The sequence below is a fragment of the Ictidomys tridecemlineatus genome, chromosome 10, assembly GCF_052094955.1.
Source record: "Ictidomys tridecemlineatus isolate mIctTri1 chromosome 10, mIctTri1.hap1, whole genome shotgun sequence".
NCBI classification, from domain to species: Eukaryota; Metazoa; Chordata; class Mammalia; order Rodentia; family Sciuridae; genus Ictidomys; species Ictidomys tridecemlineatus.
In genome coordinates, this window is record NC_135486.1 from 25,471,693 (window position 1) to 25,492,338 (window position 20,646).

General features: G+C 35.3%; 1 protein-coding gene across 6 annotated transcripts in view; it reads right to left on the minus strand.

The window, feature by feature from the left end:
• Kcnt2 (potassium sodium-activated channel subfamily T member 2) overlaps nt 1-20,646 on the minus strand; it is a 360,005-nt gene that overhangs the window by 55,634 nt on the left and 283,725 nt on the right. For all 6 annotated transcript variants that reach the window (XM_005335358.4, XM_040276882.2, XM_005335357.4 and 3 more), the window contains one exon: nt 8,857-8,968. In XM_005335358.4, coding sequence (XP_005335415.1) covers nt 8,857-8,968 — 112 coding nt within the window. The remainder of the gene's footprint in view (nt 1-8,856; nt 8,969-20,646) is intronic.

A 20,646-nucleotide genomic window follows, 5' to 3' on the forward strand; every position in this document is an offset into this window, starting at 1 on the left:
GTGATGTAAAGTGCTTCTATTTTACTTCTGTATTCCTTAAAATAGATAGTTGATCAATTGCCACATCTTCTCTTTGACACTGGGTTCAAAAACTAAATGTGGCCTGGTGTGTGAGCCCAGCAGATCAGGAAGCTGAGGCAGGAGGATCACAAATTCAAAGCTGCCTCAGCAACTGAGTTAGGCCCTAAGCAACTTAGCCACACCCTGTCTCAAAATGAAAAATAAAAAAAAGCGATGGGGATGTGGCTCAGTGGTTAAGCATCCCTGGGTTCAAACCCTGGTAACCCCCTGCAAAACACACAAAACACACACACACACACACACACACACACACACACACACACAACCCAAAGAAACAGCAACAAAAAACCTGAATGTGCTTTGCCAGCTAGTAAGACAAAATCTAACAGTGAAGGAAAAACCTATTAATGTAAAAAAAGTAATAAGAAAGAGAGATCCTTGTTTAAAGTCCCATCATTAATAATATATTTATATTTTAATATGCAATGAATATTCATATTTTTGTAAGTACTTATAAATGTAAATGATAAAAGTATATGATAATAAAAATACACCCCAAAAGTTACCTTTGTTTTCCTAAGTGGCAATTTTTTGTTGTTGTTGTTGTTTTAACACAATGAAATTTCTTTCTTTTTTTTTTTTAATTACCTTATCAGGAAATAAAATGAATTCTGTGATCTTGCTCTCTGTATGTGTATGTTCCTGTGTGTATATATATGTTTTTATAAATAGAAAAGTAATTGTTGGCCTCTAGAAATAATAAAGTTAACCAGCATATTATATTTATTTATTTTCATAGAATGTTTACTTTTATAAAAATTTTGCATTTTACTAGTGTAAATTTTACTATCATGTCAAGTTATGTAAATCCAATACTTTTGCTATTTAACTTTAATATTTTTTAAAAAATTCGATATATATTTTCATCTTCACCATAGACACATTTGGCAGGCCATGTGAGACTGTCCCAGAGGGAGTAGTCCTCTTTGTAGTCAGTGTGAATGTACTTCCTGGGTTGTGCATGGCACAATCTTAGTAACCCAATGTGAAGATTCTGTACCTGTTGTGTGAATCATAATACTATGCACTAGGTTGTTAGACAAAGATGCATATTAAGAATTGTTATCTACATAAACTGTATTTATCACACTTGAAGGGTAGATCACGTAATGTTTTTTCACACTTTAAAGGAAAAGAAACTAATTAGTGTCTTTCTCAAATTATTTTTTTGGACTAACAGAGGAAAGGATAAAACAGGATTCTTAAAAACAGTAAAAGAATTCTAATGAATCAAACCCAGTGTAGGCTGGTGGTACCAAACACCATGCAGCTATTTTAGTACTTTCATTATGAATAAAAGGTAACTCAACTGTTCTGGGCAGGAAAAGAAAGTAAGATAATGAGCCTTTGTTTGTTTTCATATATCTATGCTAACATCAAATTACAAATTCTTTGTGTTTTATTCTATTTTGTAACTCCTAGTATTTAGCAAGGCATTTGGCTCATAGTTTACTCGGTAAATATTTACTCATTTGAATTCAAACTGATAATATGTAAAATGTTGCCTCCTAGTTTTTACACAATAAATATGTTGAAAAAATAACTTTAATATGCTTACCCTCTTTCTCCCAGAAGATATCGCTAATTGCTGGTAGAATTTTGTCGTTGTACCAGTGACAAATTTGCACATGACTTATAGATATGCTTACTTTCATTCTGATACCAATTCTTTGAAAGAAACTGAGTATCTTTCAATGCAGTTCATTTCTGACACACTTCCTGCAGTTGACTAAGGCCCAAGTATTTCCAAGCCAACTGCACTTCTGTCCCTCCAGCTACAAATCTGGGGATCCCCATAAACCCCCTGATATTGGATATTTCTCTAAAACAACTCAAAGAATGTATGAAAACACTATACTTTAATGATTGTCATTTCAGTAAAAAGATATGAAGAAATAGCAAAGGAAAATGTTCCTAGGGAAATTCTGGAAGGGTCCCAAGAGCACAGGAGCTTCAATATATCAATATGTTCACCAACCAGGAAGCTCTGTGAGCCTCATTTTTAGAGGTTTCATATGAGTATGATTAAATAAAACCATCAGCCAAATAATTGAACTCAGATCCTTGCTCTCTTTGTTCCTTGAGGGTGGGGAGCAGGGTAGCTGGGCTGCAAAGTTACAACCTTCTATTACTGTGGTTTATTTTTCCTGGTAACCATCTCCCATCATGAAGCCATATAAGGGCACCCTTCATGAGTCACCCTACTGAAATATCATCTCACATTTTCATTACTTTGCTTTTTACATCGGTGTATATTAACTATGATTGTAAAATGTAATCATGATCATCACTGGGGAATGATAACAATTCGAAGCAAGTTTAAAGGAAGAATTCTTGAAGCAAATTATGTACACACATAAGCATGAGTAAAAGGATGTTTTGATAAAACATCAAAAGAAGAGAAATGAAATAAGTGTTTGGAGGAAAATGAGATATGGTTTTTCCTCTTCTATATTTATTTCCCCTCTGCTTCTCCATCTCTTCTTAGTTCTTATTCTATGTTTCTGATGCTCATTGTGGCTACTTTGCTGGGAGAAATGTCCAAGGACTTTAAAGATGGAAGCCTCATCTTTTTTTACATTATCCTTTCCAAAATTAGCACAGAAATAGCAATGATGAAAGAAAGGTCAGAGGAAAAGGAAAATGCAAATTAAACTATGATGTTCAGGATACATTTTGATAGTGTGTTCATATTTAAGAAAATAACTGTGGTGAGAATGCTGACTGTCTGATATTTCCATTGCCCAATCCTTCAAGGGAAATAAGAAATACATGGCTATGTGCTTAAATTAGCCAATTGCATATGAATAGACGAGTATGCTATTCTAAGTCCAGGCCTACAGCCTACAAAAACTTCCATAGTGTAATATTAGTGTGTGTTTGTATACTGTTATTTCCTGCAGAGATTAAGAGCCTTTAAGACACATATAAAAAATATAAAGTCTCACTCAAACCCATCATCTCAATAATGGGATGTATCTTCCCTAATGAGAGAAATGGAGGGAACATTATGTATGTGTCTGTCCATGAAACTGAATAGAAGGCAAGTATACAAGAAGCTATCAAGTTTAAGAAGAAGAGCAACAACAACAAAAATATTCTGGTTTGAAAAAACTTTAGATTTCTTCAGCTTTTATAGGTAAGAAGCAAGTTACAAAAATTGCAAAAGCTGCAAGGAGGATGTATTCCTAAATTGAAAATAATAATAATGACTTAGGAAAAAGCTTGAAGTGAGACACAAGATCCACATGAAACAAGAGAAAAAGTAATTCTTCATAATTAGTAACTATGAAAAATAATCAAGGAATTGCTTCCTCAACCAGAACAGAGGGGGAAGTCCTCAAAAATCTTTGCTCACATCATCGTTATGTACCAGTGATCCTTCTGGGTTTTCGGTTATTTCCTTTTCTTAATGACAGCTAGTGTTGTGGTTATGAGGTTCAAGACATGCTACCCTCAAATCTGTCACCTTGGCTTTTGAGAAAATGGTAGAAGCAAGAAAGTCTCTCTGATCTTTTCTTTCCCCTTCTCCTATAAAATAAGGGGGAAAGTGAGTGTCCCTTCTTAACTAGAGGAAAGAAAAGTGTTCATCTCTGAAGACAGACAGATGCCAAGAAGAGTCTAAACAAACAGGCCTTGAGCTAACTTCTCCCCAGTTTGTTACCATTAATTACACCACACCTCTTTTGTCCAATCACACTTTGGTACAACTGTCCACTCTTCACAAAACCTAAGCGTAAAATATATGGACTTCTGTGCTTCTTCAGGTCTTCATTTCTAAAAATTCTGAAAATATGTTAAATAAATGTGTGCTTTTCTTGTTAATATTTTGTCATGGGATCTCAGCCATGAACCTTGGGATGGGTGATCTTTATTTCCTCCCTGACAGTGGATACTTTTCAGCAAGTGACCACTTTCAGAGAAGTCCTACAGAGTATATTATTTCTGACACCAATGGAAACTATGTATTTATTAGAATGTGAGGTCTAAAAGGAAAACATAAAGCTTACTCGGCACACCAATAAAGCCAACTGGGACCAATACAGTTCATTATTCCAAACTCATCCTTATTAATAATAAATTAATATTCTACTTCTTAAATTTCAATGAGAATGATGTAGCAAAAAAGTTTGTACATAGCTAAGCTGGTGTGAATTCCTAATTTGAAACCTTGATTGTGTTTCTACGGTTAAGGCCTTGCCCGTGAAAATGCAGATGTAAATACTTGCAGATCAACTGAAGTGATATTCATAATTGTGTTGAAAGAATATAATCCGCTTATTTCTCAGTCAACAGTAGCCATTCAAAATGTTAATGGGAATATATTTAAACATTGGAAATAAAATTCAGCTTCCTAATTGAAAAAGATGTATTTATATCCATAGTGCAAATACAGGAAGATAATTTTACAGCAAATTAGCTGTATTTTCATACCAGTAATATGAGTGATTAAAAAATACTGACTGGAAATGGGCAGCAAGCACATCATTGAAAGAACATTGATTAATTTGTAAGGGATGCTGTAACAAAGAAATACCAACTAGGTGGTTCACATATCAGAAATCCCATGGTCTTATAGCTCCAAAACCTAGAAGTCTGAAATCAGATTGCTGGTAGGACTGGCTTCTTCTGAGAACTATTAGTGATCTGTTCTAGGTCTCCTTTATTTGATGATTTTTCCATATTTCTCTTCACATTGCCTTTCTTTTACTCCTGTTTTTGCTATGTCCAAATTTAGTTTTGTGTTTGTTGTTATTTATAATGATGCCCCTAGTGATCTCTTTAGAGGATGGTTTCCTACAGAACTTATTTCCAAATAAGGTCACATATAAGGTACTGGGGGTCAAAATACCAACATATTTCCTGTGTGTTTGGGAGGGGGGATAAGATACGTAATTCAACTCATAAAAGTACACAAGTCTTAAAAGTTTCTATTGGAAAAATCCTAATTTCAGTAAATTAAGTGTCAAGAAATGTATAAAGAAAGATTTTTTCCCCTGGTTTTAAAACATCAAAACCTCTGTTTTCAATTAGAGTTCCTGCAGTCTCCCTATTCTTGAATAATATGTTCCAAGAAGAAAAAGTTTCTTCTTGGGGAAAACTGGAAAATTCTAGAAGAGATCCAGGCAAATACAATTCAAAAACTATATATATATATATATATATATATATATATATATATATATATATATAAAATTTCTACGAATCCCAAAGAAAGTCCCTACTCTTCTCCTTTATCTTACAGCATTTCCTTTAGAAAACCTGCAACTGCAAATCCATCCTCTTTTTTTTTGAGATGAATGCCAATCTTTTGAAAACTCTAGCAAGTTTTATAATTTAGGAGCATCTTTCTTGGAGTCCTTGGATCTGTCTTTTTAAGTGTTTGAAATATGAATATCAAAGAAGATGACAACTAACACCACTTTCTCTTTGGGAAGTTTAGCCTAGCTTCAAGATGTGCTTGAAATTAGTTAAGGCCTAGACACACTGGGACATAAATTCCTTACACAACAAAGAATTTTTTAAGTTTTCTTTCAGGAAATACCCCAGAGGTTACTCAAGAATGATTTGGAACCACCAAGTGTATACTAACAAAAAGAGGCCAGAGTCTCATATCAATGACCTTCTGACATTACAAACTTAAAATCGCCCAAGCAGAATATAGCAACTTCCCTCAAAAGGAAAGATATGAACTATGAAGAGGCATGATGACCATCTAACACATCTCCAAAAATGACTCCCCTTCATGCCATCCAATCACTTCGTCCCTCTCCTTCCTATAAATCCATCACCAACAGATTTCAGGGACAGATCTGAGATTTCTGCTCTTGATTTCCCTGCAGGTCAACCTTATAATAAATCTGTTCTCTCCCCATAACCACCACCAAAAATCAGTGTCACAGTAATGACTTATATGTACATCAGGCAGAGTCCTTGCTCAATTCCATACCTTGTTTATTACAAAGACAGAAAAGTTTTTGCTTTTCCTTTGGATAAAGAAAAGCATATACATAAATATCACGCATGTGGTTTTTTATTAACAAGGATGTAATTGACCATCTTTGCAGTCTCTGGTGGATTGCCTGGGATACAAAAAATGTCTGGTTTAAATATTTATCAAATAAAACTGTTTCCTACATTTGTGGAAAGGATTTCCAGGTTAACAACAGATTTCATTTATAATTAATGCTCCAGTAAACATCAAAACTTCATTTTGTTCTTCTTTTTCTCTAATGCAATAAACACACAATTATGCAGCATACATAAGCTTACAAATATTGAAAATAACTTCCACAATTATGACCTTGCTACATAAACTGACCCAGCATGAAACTGAATGCATACAATGGAATTAGTGACATTAAACACAGATACATTTTATGCTTTTGATATCATTTTTATTAATTATATGTCAAATACTAGGTTGTTTTCTTTACAGATAAGTATTCCAGGGTTTTGAACCTGGAAATAATTTGTTCTGATTTCATTCCTCAAAATTGACAAATCTGACCCCAAAGCCTGGCCTCTTGAGCACCTGGTGATCCCACCTCATTTTTCACAAAGCATGGCATGTTGCATCACATCAGCCCCAATTCCAGCTAGATTCCTAATTACTGGGTTTGCCTGTTCATACTAAGACAATTTAGTCCTGCTTTCCATCCCTTCACCCCTTCTATGCTGCTAAAGTGGTATGGCATAATGGAGTTTCTGTCTCAAATATTGATTCCTAAGTTTTCCGTACTGCATTGATGTGATAACCACACAATCTTGAAAAAGTTATTTAATCTAACATTCATTTTCCAGGAAGTAGGCATAACAACAATTTCCAAAAGCCCACAAAAGAGTGTGGTAAGGTTGGACTAACACAGTGTATGTGATTAGCTCTGGAGATGGAAATCCATAGACAGGAGTGCAGAAACATTCTTACACATCAAGTCTAACAGAAATGAAGATGCTGTCTTAAATAATAGAGAAATTAAGCATTGGGACCAGATTTCATGTCCAACTCCATATTTAATTTCACTTTCCTATTTTCTTTCATAATAATCATATGAAATTTGTTCTCTTTCATTACTCAAAATTTGGGGATCAGCAAGAGGGTTCCCCTTGCTACCCTCTCTAGCCTGTCTATTCTGTAACATGTCAGGAACTACACGTAGGCAAACTAACCAGTAACAGGGTTGTTTGAGTAAATAAAGACCTTTGTTCTTGAGATCTACAAAACACACAAAAATATTGTGATTTGGTGATCAGGTCAGATGTGCATGATTTGTCCACAAACCTGCAACCGTGATGGGAAAGCACCACAATATCTTGTCACCCTCTATATGAACCAACCTTAAATCAGTTTCTTGGGACCATAATCTCCCATTTTCCACTCTGCTAATTCATCATAATAAAATTATTTCTCTCCGGATACCTTACTACTTGACTATTTGGCTTCTATCATACAGAAAGCAGACTGACGTTTTCCCATGACAAAATTATGTAAAAGAGAACTCTCAGGTGAAATGTAAAAACAAATAAAAATATAAGTATCATTTTCTCTGCCTCTGTGTGTCATAAGCAAAGAAGACAAAACTTGTTTTGACATGTATAGAATTGAGTCTTTTTTTCCCTTTTCATTCTAGTTCTTTCGATATACTTGTGTTATGATTTAGATATGAAGTCTTCCCCCAAAGCTCTTGTGTTAATGCATGAATATTTAGAGATGAAATGATGAGATTGTGAGAGCAGTAAGTAATCAGCCTAACTTAGTCTGAATGGACTAATTGGGTGGTGGGTGTACCCTGAAGAGTCCATCTTCCTGGAGTCTCTTTCTGTCCTCTATTCTGCCTCCTGGTCACCATGAGTAGAACAGAGCTCCTCCACCATGCCCTTCCACCAAGATGTTCTGCCTCACCTTGAACCAGAGCAATGGAGTCAGCTGACCAAGGACTGAACTCTGAAGCCATGAACCAAAATAAACTTTTCCTCCTCTAAGTTGCTCTTGATAGGCATTTTGGTCACAGAAATGAATAGTCCTCTAACAATTAATATCTAGAAAACGCTGAATACACAAGAACATCTACCCATTGCTGGACCTGGTTGTTGAGAATGGAAACCAAAACTTTCTTCCCACAAAACGTGACATTGCAATTCCACTGTCTCTATTAACATTATCTCCATCTCTTCCCAGCCATAACCATGTCCTTGCTTTGAAGTATCCTCGTTAAATCAAATTTCCTCAATATATTTTGACCTTGCTTTCCCTCCTCTGGGGCATTCCCAAAGCACCCCTAAAGTGGAAGTACCTCTTACTTAAGGTAAACAATGAACTTGGCTTTGTCTCAGGCTATGTTGGTGACATTTTAGAATCCAGCTTTCAACAAAATCTCTGGCTCTTTTAATATCTTAGGGATTTGGGGAATTTCAAATATAGATGTCATGACATAGGAAATAATTGGTAATGCTCTCAATATGACCAACATTAAGTGAATATATACATTTCCATTGCACTTAATTCTTTATAAACTTATACTTTCAATTTATAATTGTTGATGACACACACAGAAAAAAAAACATTTTTACCATATTTACTTGTAAAAATAAATGGTTCAAATTCATCAATTCACTGTTTCAAAAAATTTTAGCTCCCAAATAGGAATTCAAAACAGCAGTTTTACCTTCCCTATCTCATGGCATTTCTTTCTATACACAGATATTTCTAGTTAGTTCTTTCAACCAAAATGATTAAATCCAAGTTTTTTGTTTTATTTTCAATGTAGGTCTTACCTTTTCCAGTTTTGAAAGAGCAAGGGAATAACAGTCTTTGGCTCTGAACTGCATGAATCTCATGTTTGCTGGGTGAGTAAGCTCTGTGATAATACTGAGACTCGAAAACAATCTACAGTTAAAAAAAATTTGCATCACACTAACAATCCAATATGGTATTTATCATAACAACATATTTATAAGTGAGTGATTCCTAGCCTTCAGCATAAACTATATCCAATTATAACAGCAGGCAGTGCCACATAAAATCATCTATACAAGAAAAATAAAACACTATTTTCCTAAGAATATTTTCAACAACAATTTAGCACAATAAGAAAAATAAATTCAATCATTTGACTTTTATTAGACATTTTTTATCTCCCTAATTATGAAACAGCATAGAAAGAAACTCATAAAACTGATTTAAGAAGTTGTAAGATTAGTTTACTGGTCCTATTAAAACAGAAATGTGTGAACTGGCAAAATTTTTACATGATGAGTTTCTTGTCCATTATGTGGTCTCTTTGATACCCTGTGGCTCCCTACTCTAATAGTATGCAATTCTTAAACATCAAATTTTGCTACAATGAACTTCTGAGAAGAGGAAATGATTTAGGTAAAATTTCACCAGAGTGAAGCAGAGCAAATGCTATAACATTGATAAAGATGTTTACAAAAGGCTTTTGAGAATTTTCCCATGTCAAATGGCTTCACACTAGCTTTCTTTTCATTTGGCCATTTTCCCAAATATGTATACATATACATACACGCATACATAAAAACATTAGATTTTCTCACCCAGAGAAAAATGACAGGATATACTGCAATAAATGCCATTCTATATCTGGACGATCTAATCCTTACCTGGTATATTTGCATCCTTGGTAGCTTTCTTGGTTCAAATAGTTTGGGATTCTCCATAGCAGCTACTTCCTATGATAATCAGCCCCGCCCCCCAAAACTAAGTTCTGACCACTTAAAATTCTCATTACTGGGTTGGAGCTGTAGCTCAGTGGCAAAGGGCTTGCTTAGCATGCATGAGGCACTGGGTTCGATCCTCAGCACCACATAAAAATGAAGAAATAAAATAAAGGCATTCTGTCTACCTACAACTAAAAAAATTTTTTTTTTTTTAATTCTCATTACTAGGCTGAACCCCCTCCCTTGAACTCAGGGACTAGCACTGACTGAAAATATTCAGGATATAAGCAATCCATTTGTAGCTCAAAACCAACTCAGATTCCACTGCTCTCATCTTTCAGCAGTTCCAGTAGTGAGTGTGCTCCCATTTCTCGCTGCTTGATTCGGCATTTTGTAAAGGATTGTGCTTCTTTTAAAATGGGAGACCTGTTCCTGAGTCCTGGTGCTACAGATGATTTTTGACCTCTTCTCAGATCTAATTCCCTAATGCTGACTGATGATTTGCTGGGACCGCTCCCTCCTGCCAGGCAGAGGGTCTGCTGCATGTCATTTCCAGAGGGGCTGGTTCCCCAGCCACAGACCAAACTTAGGGAATTCCTGCCTCAAGGTCTGTTTCTCTGGGCTTTAGGTATCACTCCAGTTGAGACACTAAAACATCCAAATGTTTCTTTTGTGAAATTTGTATGCCTTCTTGGTTACCTAAATGAACAAACACTGAGACTTTATCTAATCAAGGTCTTTGAGAGCTAAAATACCATCAGGTGTTTTGGGAAATCCACTGTTACTTAATCTTAATTTCAAGAACAAATATTAGCATATTCCTTGATCTAGATAAATTACAGTAAGGGTAACTGAAATATTATCAGCAAAACAACATTGTCAATACAGTTTCTTATGCTGATTATTAATATTGAAAGTACTGTAATTTTATTTGTGCAATTGATCACTGTTTTCAATAGTTCTAGAATCTTGAGTTGTTTAATAATACTCAAAATCTGAGATTCTTTAAAGCAAGAGTGTTGCAAACTCAAAAATATGGTTTGTGGAACATTTAGCACAGGGACAAACAATAGGTACTATTTCTTAGCCATGAGAATTATTATTTTCTTAGCTTCTCTCATGTTACCATTTCTGCCTAAAATGCACTTACTTCCCTGTTTACTTACCTCCTCAACTTCTATGTATTGAAAGCTGAGTCATTATTTAAAGTTCCTCTCAAATCCAATTGGTATGAAAATTTAATTTTTTTTTTTAAATCAAAATCCTCCTCTCCACTTTAGGTTCCCAGTATTTGATTCATACCAATTATTACATTGTGTTTTGCCTGTGTTCTGATGGATTTTATCCATGCCTGAGTAGTGACATCTAAAAAGGCAAAGTTATCCTCCCAGTGCCTAGTACTGCATTTTATATGCCTTTAATTAATAAATCTTTGTTAAAATAAATAATCACTTAATTCTTGTTTGTGTATCAGGGATGCCTGGTTTAGTGGGTAAAATGTTAAGGATGAAAGTACAATTGTTTAAACAGAAACCCTGTGTTTTCTATATGCCATCTGACTTGCTTTTTTACAGCTCCAATTTTTTCATTTGAAAGTCACCAATGATAGTAAATTCTCTAAACTGAACTTACCTTTTCTCAGAAACTTAAAAAATTAAGAGTGGTCTCATTAAAAAAAATGTGTATAGATATACACCTAAGTATAAATATAGGTATATATGTATATATAAATATCATAAACATATACACCTGTGTGTTTTGTGTGTGTGTGTGAGTGTGTGTATGTGTATACATATGATGAACATATTCATCAGTTGACTTTTGAGCCAGCAAATTCTCTCTGGTAAGCCTAGAAAAATGCCACCAATTGCCAAGCTTATACCATCCTGGAATCTCAGAAGTATTTATTTAAGAAATATTTTAAAATGATAGTTACCATTATATGGGTTGTCACAGATAATTTATAATAGTCTGTAACAGTAGAAACTAAAATGAATAAGTAATAGTTATAAAAATGGATCCATCAGCACCAAGCCTTATAATTTCATTTAGACAGTAATTGTTACATTCTATGCAGTGAACTGTGAAAAGGAAAGTTCACTGACCTAAATTTTCTTCTTTGTATTTTTTCCATTTTATAGCTTTTGGAAAGGTAAAAAATGCCCATAAAATATTAATAGATGAAAACATGAAGCACTGTTGTAAGAACTGTCCACGTATTAACTCAAGTAATCTCCACAACATCATGTGGGAACCTCTTTTTTTCCCTATTTCCATCCATCCTTCCTCCTTCCTCTGGAAGTATTAAGGGCATGTGGCTAAACCTCACCTCTATTTTTCAGTATCTGTAGACATGTGCTGGTTTGCACAAGGCTACTAGGTAAGCTGAGCCCTACAAGGCAAGCTTCCTGGTTGTCAGCATGGCCCGGGACCACCTTACTTGAGGGTGAATTTAAGAAACTCACTATTGCTACATATCAAAGTCACATCCTCCTGCCAGACATTTGGATCCCCTCCCTCTTGCTTCGTTGTAACTCAATAGTTTCCAACTTGTTTCAGAAACCGAGTCATTATCTTTTCAAACCACAGAAAACCATTCTATGATTAACCGGTGATTCTTAGCTTACAGATGAGAAACTGAGGGACAGGTAGCATTCAGGTATGTGGCAGAGTCTGACTCACACCACAGCACCAGGGTTCCAAAGCTCTCTCCGTACCATTTTAATAAAGAGGTAGGAAGATCTCTGGAAAGGAAACTCAGAGGATCTAGATAAAATAACAAATTATTAGGAATACCTAGTTTCATATCAGGGTTTCATACATTAAGATCCATATCTAATTTAAAACTATAAACTCTACTTTCCTGTCTACTTTTAAATAGTAATTACTAGGTGACAACTTCATCATTATTATTTGTATTTTATGAAGGCAATTTTAAATATCTGATTTAACAAATATCTATTACTGGTTTACTATATGAAAGCTCTTGTCTCTAGGAGATACAAAGATGTATAAAATAAAATTCTTGTCATTAAACATGTCTGTGAACAAATAGAGGAAACAATAAGAATTCATGAATTATAATGCTACATACATATTTCTAGTGGTGATAAATTATGGCTCACAGAATATTCCTAGATTAGGGAGCATTGAGACACTCACTAATGAATGGATAGCTTGTGAAGAAATATGTAGAAAAGTAATGAGATATAAGACCAGAGAAGAAATTTATGAGCAGTCATTGAACTAATGACAATTTATTTCATCTTTGAAATATTCTTTATTTTCCTAGAGAAGTATGACTTTTATCTTCCATATATGCCATTAAACTAAATTTAAATAAATTTGTAATTGCTCGGAGTTTTTGTTTATATTCCTTTTCTAGAAATTACATCAAATAGGAATATATATAGTTAGATATGTTTGGAGTCATAGTAAGAGTGAGTGAAAAATAAAATTGAGTGACCTAGTCATCATATTTGAATGACTTCTATGGTTAAAATTAGACAAAACAACACAATTTATGCAAAGTACCTGCATAAGAAAACCTACATCATTTATGTTATTTTAAATTGGGAAACTGAATACTTGGCTAAGACTGCCATCTAGTGAAAATCTAGAACAAAGTAATTTGTAATGAAGTACTGTATTACAGTGCCCTTTATAAAGCATTGATTATATTCAATTAGGATATTCTGTATCTATAAGTTTTGTTGTATAATTTTTTAATTATGTAAGTTATGCTAATGCTACAAATCCATTTATGTGCATTAATATATGCTAAGTACATTCTAATACAAAATAGTTTAGAGATAAAGTGATGTAAGAAGCATCTCTTCCCTAAATACTAAGATTATAATGTTGCCATATTGTAATTAAAAAAGTAATATAATTTGTTCTATTTAAGCCTTTTCTATGATTATTTTATGTTTAGACTCCCTGATGTTAAGTATAACTATGGTAATGTAACAAAATACCTGTGCTATAGTTCTCTGCCTTCATTAATTTATTCAATGAATGTTTTTGCCTTGTCTGGTTACACTAACTAATAGAAAGATGAAAAATATTTTGTTATGGTTTGGATCTTAAATGTCTCTCCAAAATTCATGTGTTAAAGGCTTGGTCTACAGCTGATGACACTGTTATTAGGTAGTGGAAACTTCAGGAGGTAGAAGGAATTGGGTCATTGGAAGAGTACCTTTTAAAGCTATTCAACCCCTTCCTCTCTCCCTTTTGCTTCTGGGGTGCCATGATGTGAGTAGTTTTGTTCTACCATATGCTCTCCTTCATAATGCTCTTCCAGCCACTAGTCCAGAAACAATGGAGTTAGCCAACCATGGACTGAAACCTCTGAGACTATCTGGCAAAATAAACCTTTCCTCCCTTAGGTTTGTTTATCTCAGATATTTTGTCACAGTAATGGATAGTTGAATTACAGAAAAATAGTACCAAGAAATGGGGTCATTGCTTGTGACTATCCCTGATGGTGTGGTTCAGCAGTCTTTGAAATTGGCTTATAAGATAAATTTGGAAATGTTTGGAGCAGGAAGCTAGGAAGAGCATAGAATACCAAAAGCAGAGATTAATGATCAATTCTGGTAGGGTTCAGAAGACAAAAACGGTGCTAGGACTGCAGATTCAGGAAGATTCAAATGAACATGAGGACTCTACTGAGAATTGGACCAGCAGCCATTCGTGCTATGTTCTGGCAAAGACTATCAGCATTTTGGCCATGCCCTGGGATTTGTATGATACTGACTTTAAAGGTGACTGACTAGTTTATCTGGTTAGGGACATTTCAAGGAAGTGCAACATTCAAGCAATAACATGGGTATTACTGGCTGCTTTTAGTTAGATTTATGGTGAGAATCTGGAGCAAAAGGCAGAGGGGAAAGATTTGAAAACCTGCAGTTCTCTCAGAAAAGGAACACATTTAAAGTGTTTAAAGTGCAGAAGGATGCACTTGTTAAAGAGAATAGTACCATTTAAAAAGGTAAGAACATAACACAGGGACAATATGAAAGATGACTTGAGACTATCTAAGGGATTGGCAAGATTCTACCCATTAGAAGGCTCAAGGGTATAAAAGTGTAAATTCATTTCAAAGCCTTTCCTTTGAGAAGAGAGCCCCAGAACACCCTGCTAGTGGAGGGATGCTTAGAGAATTATTTCCCTGGGACTCATTTCTCTGTGTTCGGCCATCTGGAACCCAGCCTGCTATAACCATGGTTCCAGTGGTATCACATACACCTCCCACTGATAGCAGACCTGGGCTTGTCTGCGTGATGCCGGTTTTGCAGGCATGCTGAATGCCAGAGTTGGAGGTCATTGAAGTTTCCACCAAGATTTCAAAGGAAAGCCTGAGAGGTCAGAGAGTGTATGCCAGATTCCAAGTTTCTGCAGATAGACCTGATTGGATGATGTGTGAAGCTGAGGGAATAAAGTCAAAACTGAAATAGAGACCCCAGGAATTCAGGGATAACAGAAACATGGAATGTCTGCCAAGGGAAGCTGCAGAGAGTGAGCACATTCCACCTAAGAGAGCAGACACATGGCTGCAACCAGCAAAGCCACAGGGATGGGGCTTCCCAAGACTCTTGGAACTCACATAATACTCCCATATGCCCTAGATGCTAGACATGGAGCGACAGGATTTAATGATTTTCTGGCTGTGTTTTGGTCTTGCTTTGATTCCAGTCCTGCTTTTCTACACCCTATTCCTCCCTTTTGGAATGGAAATGTTTACCCTGTATCTGTCCTGATACTCTCTGCTGAAAGTATATAACTATTTCTTTTAAACAGGGGCTCATATCTTGGCGTTTGCCTTGAGTCTCAGAGGAGATGCTGCACTTGGATTTTGAGCAATACTGGAACTGTCAACACCATGGGGTCTCTTGGAGATAAACTGGATACTTCTGCATAATAAGATGGACATGAACCTTTGAGGGTCCAGGGTTGAGTGTTATGATTTGGGTCTTAAATATAGCACATAAATCCATGTGGTTCTCACTTGAAAGTGTTATTATTGTTAAGTGGAAAGAATTTTAGGAGGTGAGGCCTAATTGGGAGAAGTTAGGTCAGTGAGGATATGACCTTGAAGGTTACACTGGGACACCAACCCTTTGCTTTCCTTCTTTTACTTCCTGGCTACCAGGATGTGAGCTGCTTGCTCTCCCATGTGCTCCCCACCATCTGCCTCACCACAGGTTCAAAGCAAAAGTGTCAAGTAACCGTGGTATGAAACCCGTGAGACCATGGGCTAAAATAAACCTTTCCTCACTTGTTGATTTCAGGTATGTTATCATGAAGCTGACTAATATATATTTATATGTATGTATATAAACATGATTTCACAGTCTATTAGAACTCTGAAACTAATGTTAAAAATGAGAGACATTGATTTTATCTTACTTTCATTATTACTCATGCAGACTATATGCAGTATATTTAAAAAGTTATGATATAGTCATATTTATATTAGTATTAATAGTCAGTTGTAGTACCAAACTGGTGTTTCAGTATTTAAGTTTTGTCTATACCTACATATCAATGTTTTATTCCAGTTATTAAAAAGTCACTTCCAGTCACCATGACAGATATGAAGATATAGTGTAACACCCTAGCTCTGTGAGTAAAATTTTAATTAAGACATAGTAAACATTTTCAAGATTTGGATGGTCTTCTGCTTCTTTGTTTTGCTTTAAGCAGCTTGTGAATACCATTTCAGCCTCATCTCATAGCAACCTTCCCTTTGGGCTCCTTTAGTCCTTAAAAAATTCCATACTCTTAGTACTTCAGAGCTCCATATAGTTTATGTTGCCCCCCTCAGGAATGTTCAACCTACTTTTTCTACTTAGCTTCCATTTATCTTCCAAGTAAAACATCAACTCCTCAGGAAGGCATTCCCTGGACAACAGAACTGGATTAAATATCCATGTTATCTGGGTCTGTAATATTCTACATATTTCAGTAATTGCAACAACTATAATTCTCTAGTTAATTCCTCAAACCTTTTGCTTAACTTCCCTACCAGATTATCAGCATTCTAAGACCACTTCATTTTTCATTGCAGCAAGGGCAGCAACACTTACTAGATGCTCAAAAAATCTGTGGAACAAGTTTGCAACCTCAATAAATCACAATTGCAGGAGTCCATAAAGGTAATTTTGTTTGTCTATTGATCAAATGTAGGAATTACTCTATTACAAATAGATAACAGTTCCTTAACTTGTTTAAATGTTTCCATTGATAGTGGTCATAAGTCTGGTCACTTCAATCTTAGGGGGAAAAAAAAGCAAATAAAAATCTTTGTATAAAGCAAAACATAAAGAAACTTTTGTATTAAATCACTCCTGGACTTTAATTATATAAATTTAATAATTACTTAATTTTATACTTATCCTACACTAAACATAACTGTGCCCTCTGATAAAAACTTCTTAACTCCTACAGAAAGCTTTCTCATCTTTCACCTGACACCCAGTACATGGGCTGAGATGAGCGACTAAGTTTCTAACAATGTTGATTTATTTTTCAGTAAAATAATTATGATAATGGATTCCACTGACATATCACACATTCCTAAAATAAGGCATTTTTATAGGTCAATCAGAGAGTCATTTTGAAGTCAATGTTTTTAATTCAAGGCATATCTCTATGTGTATATTGGAAATTTAGTTTAGATAATAATACATGTTCATAAAAATACAAAAAATGTTAACTATTTTCCAAATGTAATAGTGTCACATTAGGTGATACTCTAGCAAGAGAAATTCAAATATGAAAGTGAAGACCTGTTTTTCTTTTAATTTGGAAGTCACATATTTTATTTTCCAGTAGATCCTCTTACTGGGAAGACTTATTGAAATATTTCCTATTAAATATATAAATGGAAGTCCTTATGCACATGGGAGGAAAAGGTATAACAGGATCAGACTTGATTAAGACCTTCTCTCCTTATGCGTTTGAATTCAGAATTGTCCTCTGGGGAAATAATGACCCAGTTGCTTAGGATTCCAGGAGTCTCTTCTGAACGAAGGAGTGAACATACTCTATACCTCCAAGAAATCTGGCACCTCAGAGATAGATGTTGTCCCACGGAAAGTCTGTGTTTTAGTCAGCTTTTTCATTGCTGTGACCAAGAGACCTGACAAGAACAATTTTAGAGGAGGAAAAGTTGTTCCGGGTTCAAGGTCTCAGGAATCTCAGTCCATAGACAGACAGACTCCATTCTTCAGGGCTTAAAGTGAGACAAAACACCATGGCAGAAAAATGTGGCAGAGGAAAACACCAGGAAGCAGAGAAAGAGCTCTTCTTGCTAGAACAAAATATAAATCCCCAAAGCATACTCCCAGGGACCCATCTTCTCCAGTCACATCCTTATTGCCTAGAGTTACCACCCAGTTAATCCCTGTCAAGGGATTAATGCACTGACTAGACTAAGATTCTCATAACCCTTTTGTTTTACCAATGAACTTTCTTGCACTTTTCACATAGGAGCTTTTGGGAAACACCTAAAACCTATACCGTAACAGTCTGCTGCTATAAAGGGTTGCTAGGAGTCAATAAGGAAAATTCACCACAAAAGCATTAATAAACCAACATAAGTGATCAATGCATAGCCTATCAAAGTTATTCTGGAGAGGGATCTCATTTTGGCACAAATCCTGTCAGGCTGGGGGCTTCTTGTGGATCAGACATTCTGGTACAAACTTCTGGATCACCCATAAAACATTTGAGCATGAAAATTTAAGGTACTGTAATCTATACTTTGGATGTTAAAGATGAATCTCATTGTGGATAAGTTCTCTGGAGGAATAACAACTGTTCCTCAAACCATGGCACAGGAGCTTAACAATTAAATATATAATTGTCACAGTAGACTAACTGGTAGTAAAATATGCCACCCCAAAATGTGTCACTTGGCTTAAAGATTATTTTTATTTGAAAGCAACCTAGAAGAAGCAGAAACAAGAAGAGCACTCTGTCCGCCCTTTTCTTCCCTAAAAGTAGGACATAAATTTACAAAGATGTCTCTCATCTCCTGCAAGGTAGACTTTAGATCCTTATCAATCTGGTGACTGCACCAAAAGGATCTACACTATAAACTGCTAACCAGCCTTTACCTTCTATTGGTTTCTGATACATTTGCCTTTTCACAGTTTGTCACCCCTAGAAACTCAAGGTTCTTTCCTTTTTGGGCAGTCCCTTAAAGTGTAGTATTCTTTGTTGAAGATACTCTATGCATAAGCCAAACTTCTAAGCTAACTCCATGAGTTATTCTTTTCTGGGTCCTACTGAATGTTTCATGAGTAACACACATATTAAGAAATCATTTGTTTTTATTTTTTTCTTGTTACAGTGTCTTTTAAATCCTGTTAATTTGTTTTATTAATCTGTTACAGGGGCTCTAGTTGAAAATTTAGAAGGACAGAAGACAAATTACTTTTCCTCCCTTACAGGATAAAATACATTAAATTCTGCAATTTGGTTTTCAACTATAAAACCACATTTAACCTGAAAAGGAAATTTCCTTATGCTTTCAAACATCTTCCTACCTACATGTCCTCCTTTTCAACAAACATGCTCGCTAGATTAATGGGATTCTCTAGTTTGGGGCCAGAAGGGTGAATCCATCTACTGATACTGAATATCCCAGTGAACTAAGAAGGCAGGATTCAAATGGGCCATGCAAACTTCTGAACAAGATTTCAACCTTATTCTGGCCTGGCAAGACAAACATATTGTTTGAGGTAGATAAATAAATTATTTATCAGAGCATTTCTACTGTCACATTATACTCAAATTACATCTCATTCTTGCTTCCTAGACTCTAAGATAACCACAAATTGAAAATCTATCTTTCTTTCTTTCCTTTATATATTTATTTAATTTTATTTATTCAGCAATACTGGGAATTGAACTCCTAGGCACTTTACCACTGAACAACATCCTTAGCCACTGAATTTGTTTTGAGACTGAGTCTTGTTACGTTGTTCAGGGTCTGTCTTGCCAGGGTCTGTTACTGAGCCTGGCCTGAAACATTCAATAGTTCTGCCTCAGCCGCCAAAGTCACTGGAACTACAAGCATGTATGGTACCAGGTGTGTGTGTGTGTGTGTGTGTGTGTGTATGTGTGTGTGTGTGTGTGTGTGTGTGTTGTGTTATTTTTTTTTGAGGTGCTGGGGATAGAACCTAGGGTCTCACATATGTAAGGCAAGCGCTAAATCATTAAGAGACATCCCTAGAACCAGAGATTGAAGAGCTTAGAGTTTTCTAACATATTTCTTGGTAGTTTTGAACACTGAATATGTAAAAGTCAAAGTGGAAAGTAATTAATTAATTATCCCATGGGCCAAAATAGCTTCACAAATGATAAAATGAAATGCAATGTCACCCACATAAAGTAACAGCGTGTAGTAATATTTATCTGCCTGATACATGTAGATGCTGGGTAAATTGCAAGATGTGATTTATTCCCCCAGAAATAAAGAAACAAACTAACTGCATCTAACTGCTTGTCCTAATAATAATCAAAAAATAGAGTAACTATGATGTCCACTTACATATAACTCTTTTGTGTCTACCATATTTTGGAAATACCAATTTAAGGAAGTATTCTTTTAACAAGCAGTAACTACCAGTTGTCACCTGCCGGTGCCATGCAAGGCACTGTTCTGAGTGCATTACAGAAATTATTTCTTATAGTCATTTCAATGACCCAAAGTGGCATATGATGCAATAGCATGGACACATTCAAACTTGCTAGATTAAAATACAATTTTAGACTTTGGAACTATTCCACTTTAAATTCCAAGCTTCATCAACACAAAGTGAATGACCTTTTGGATGTCAGTCATTTACTTTAAAATGCTTTTGAATAAAAAAT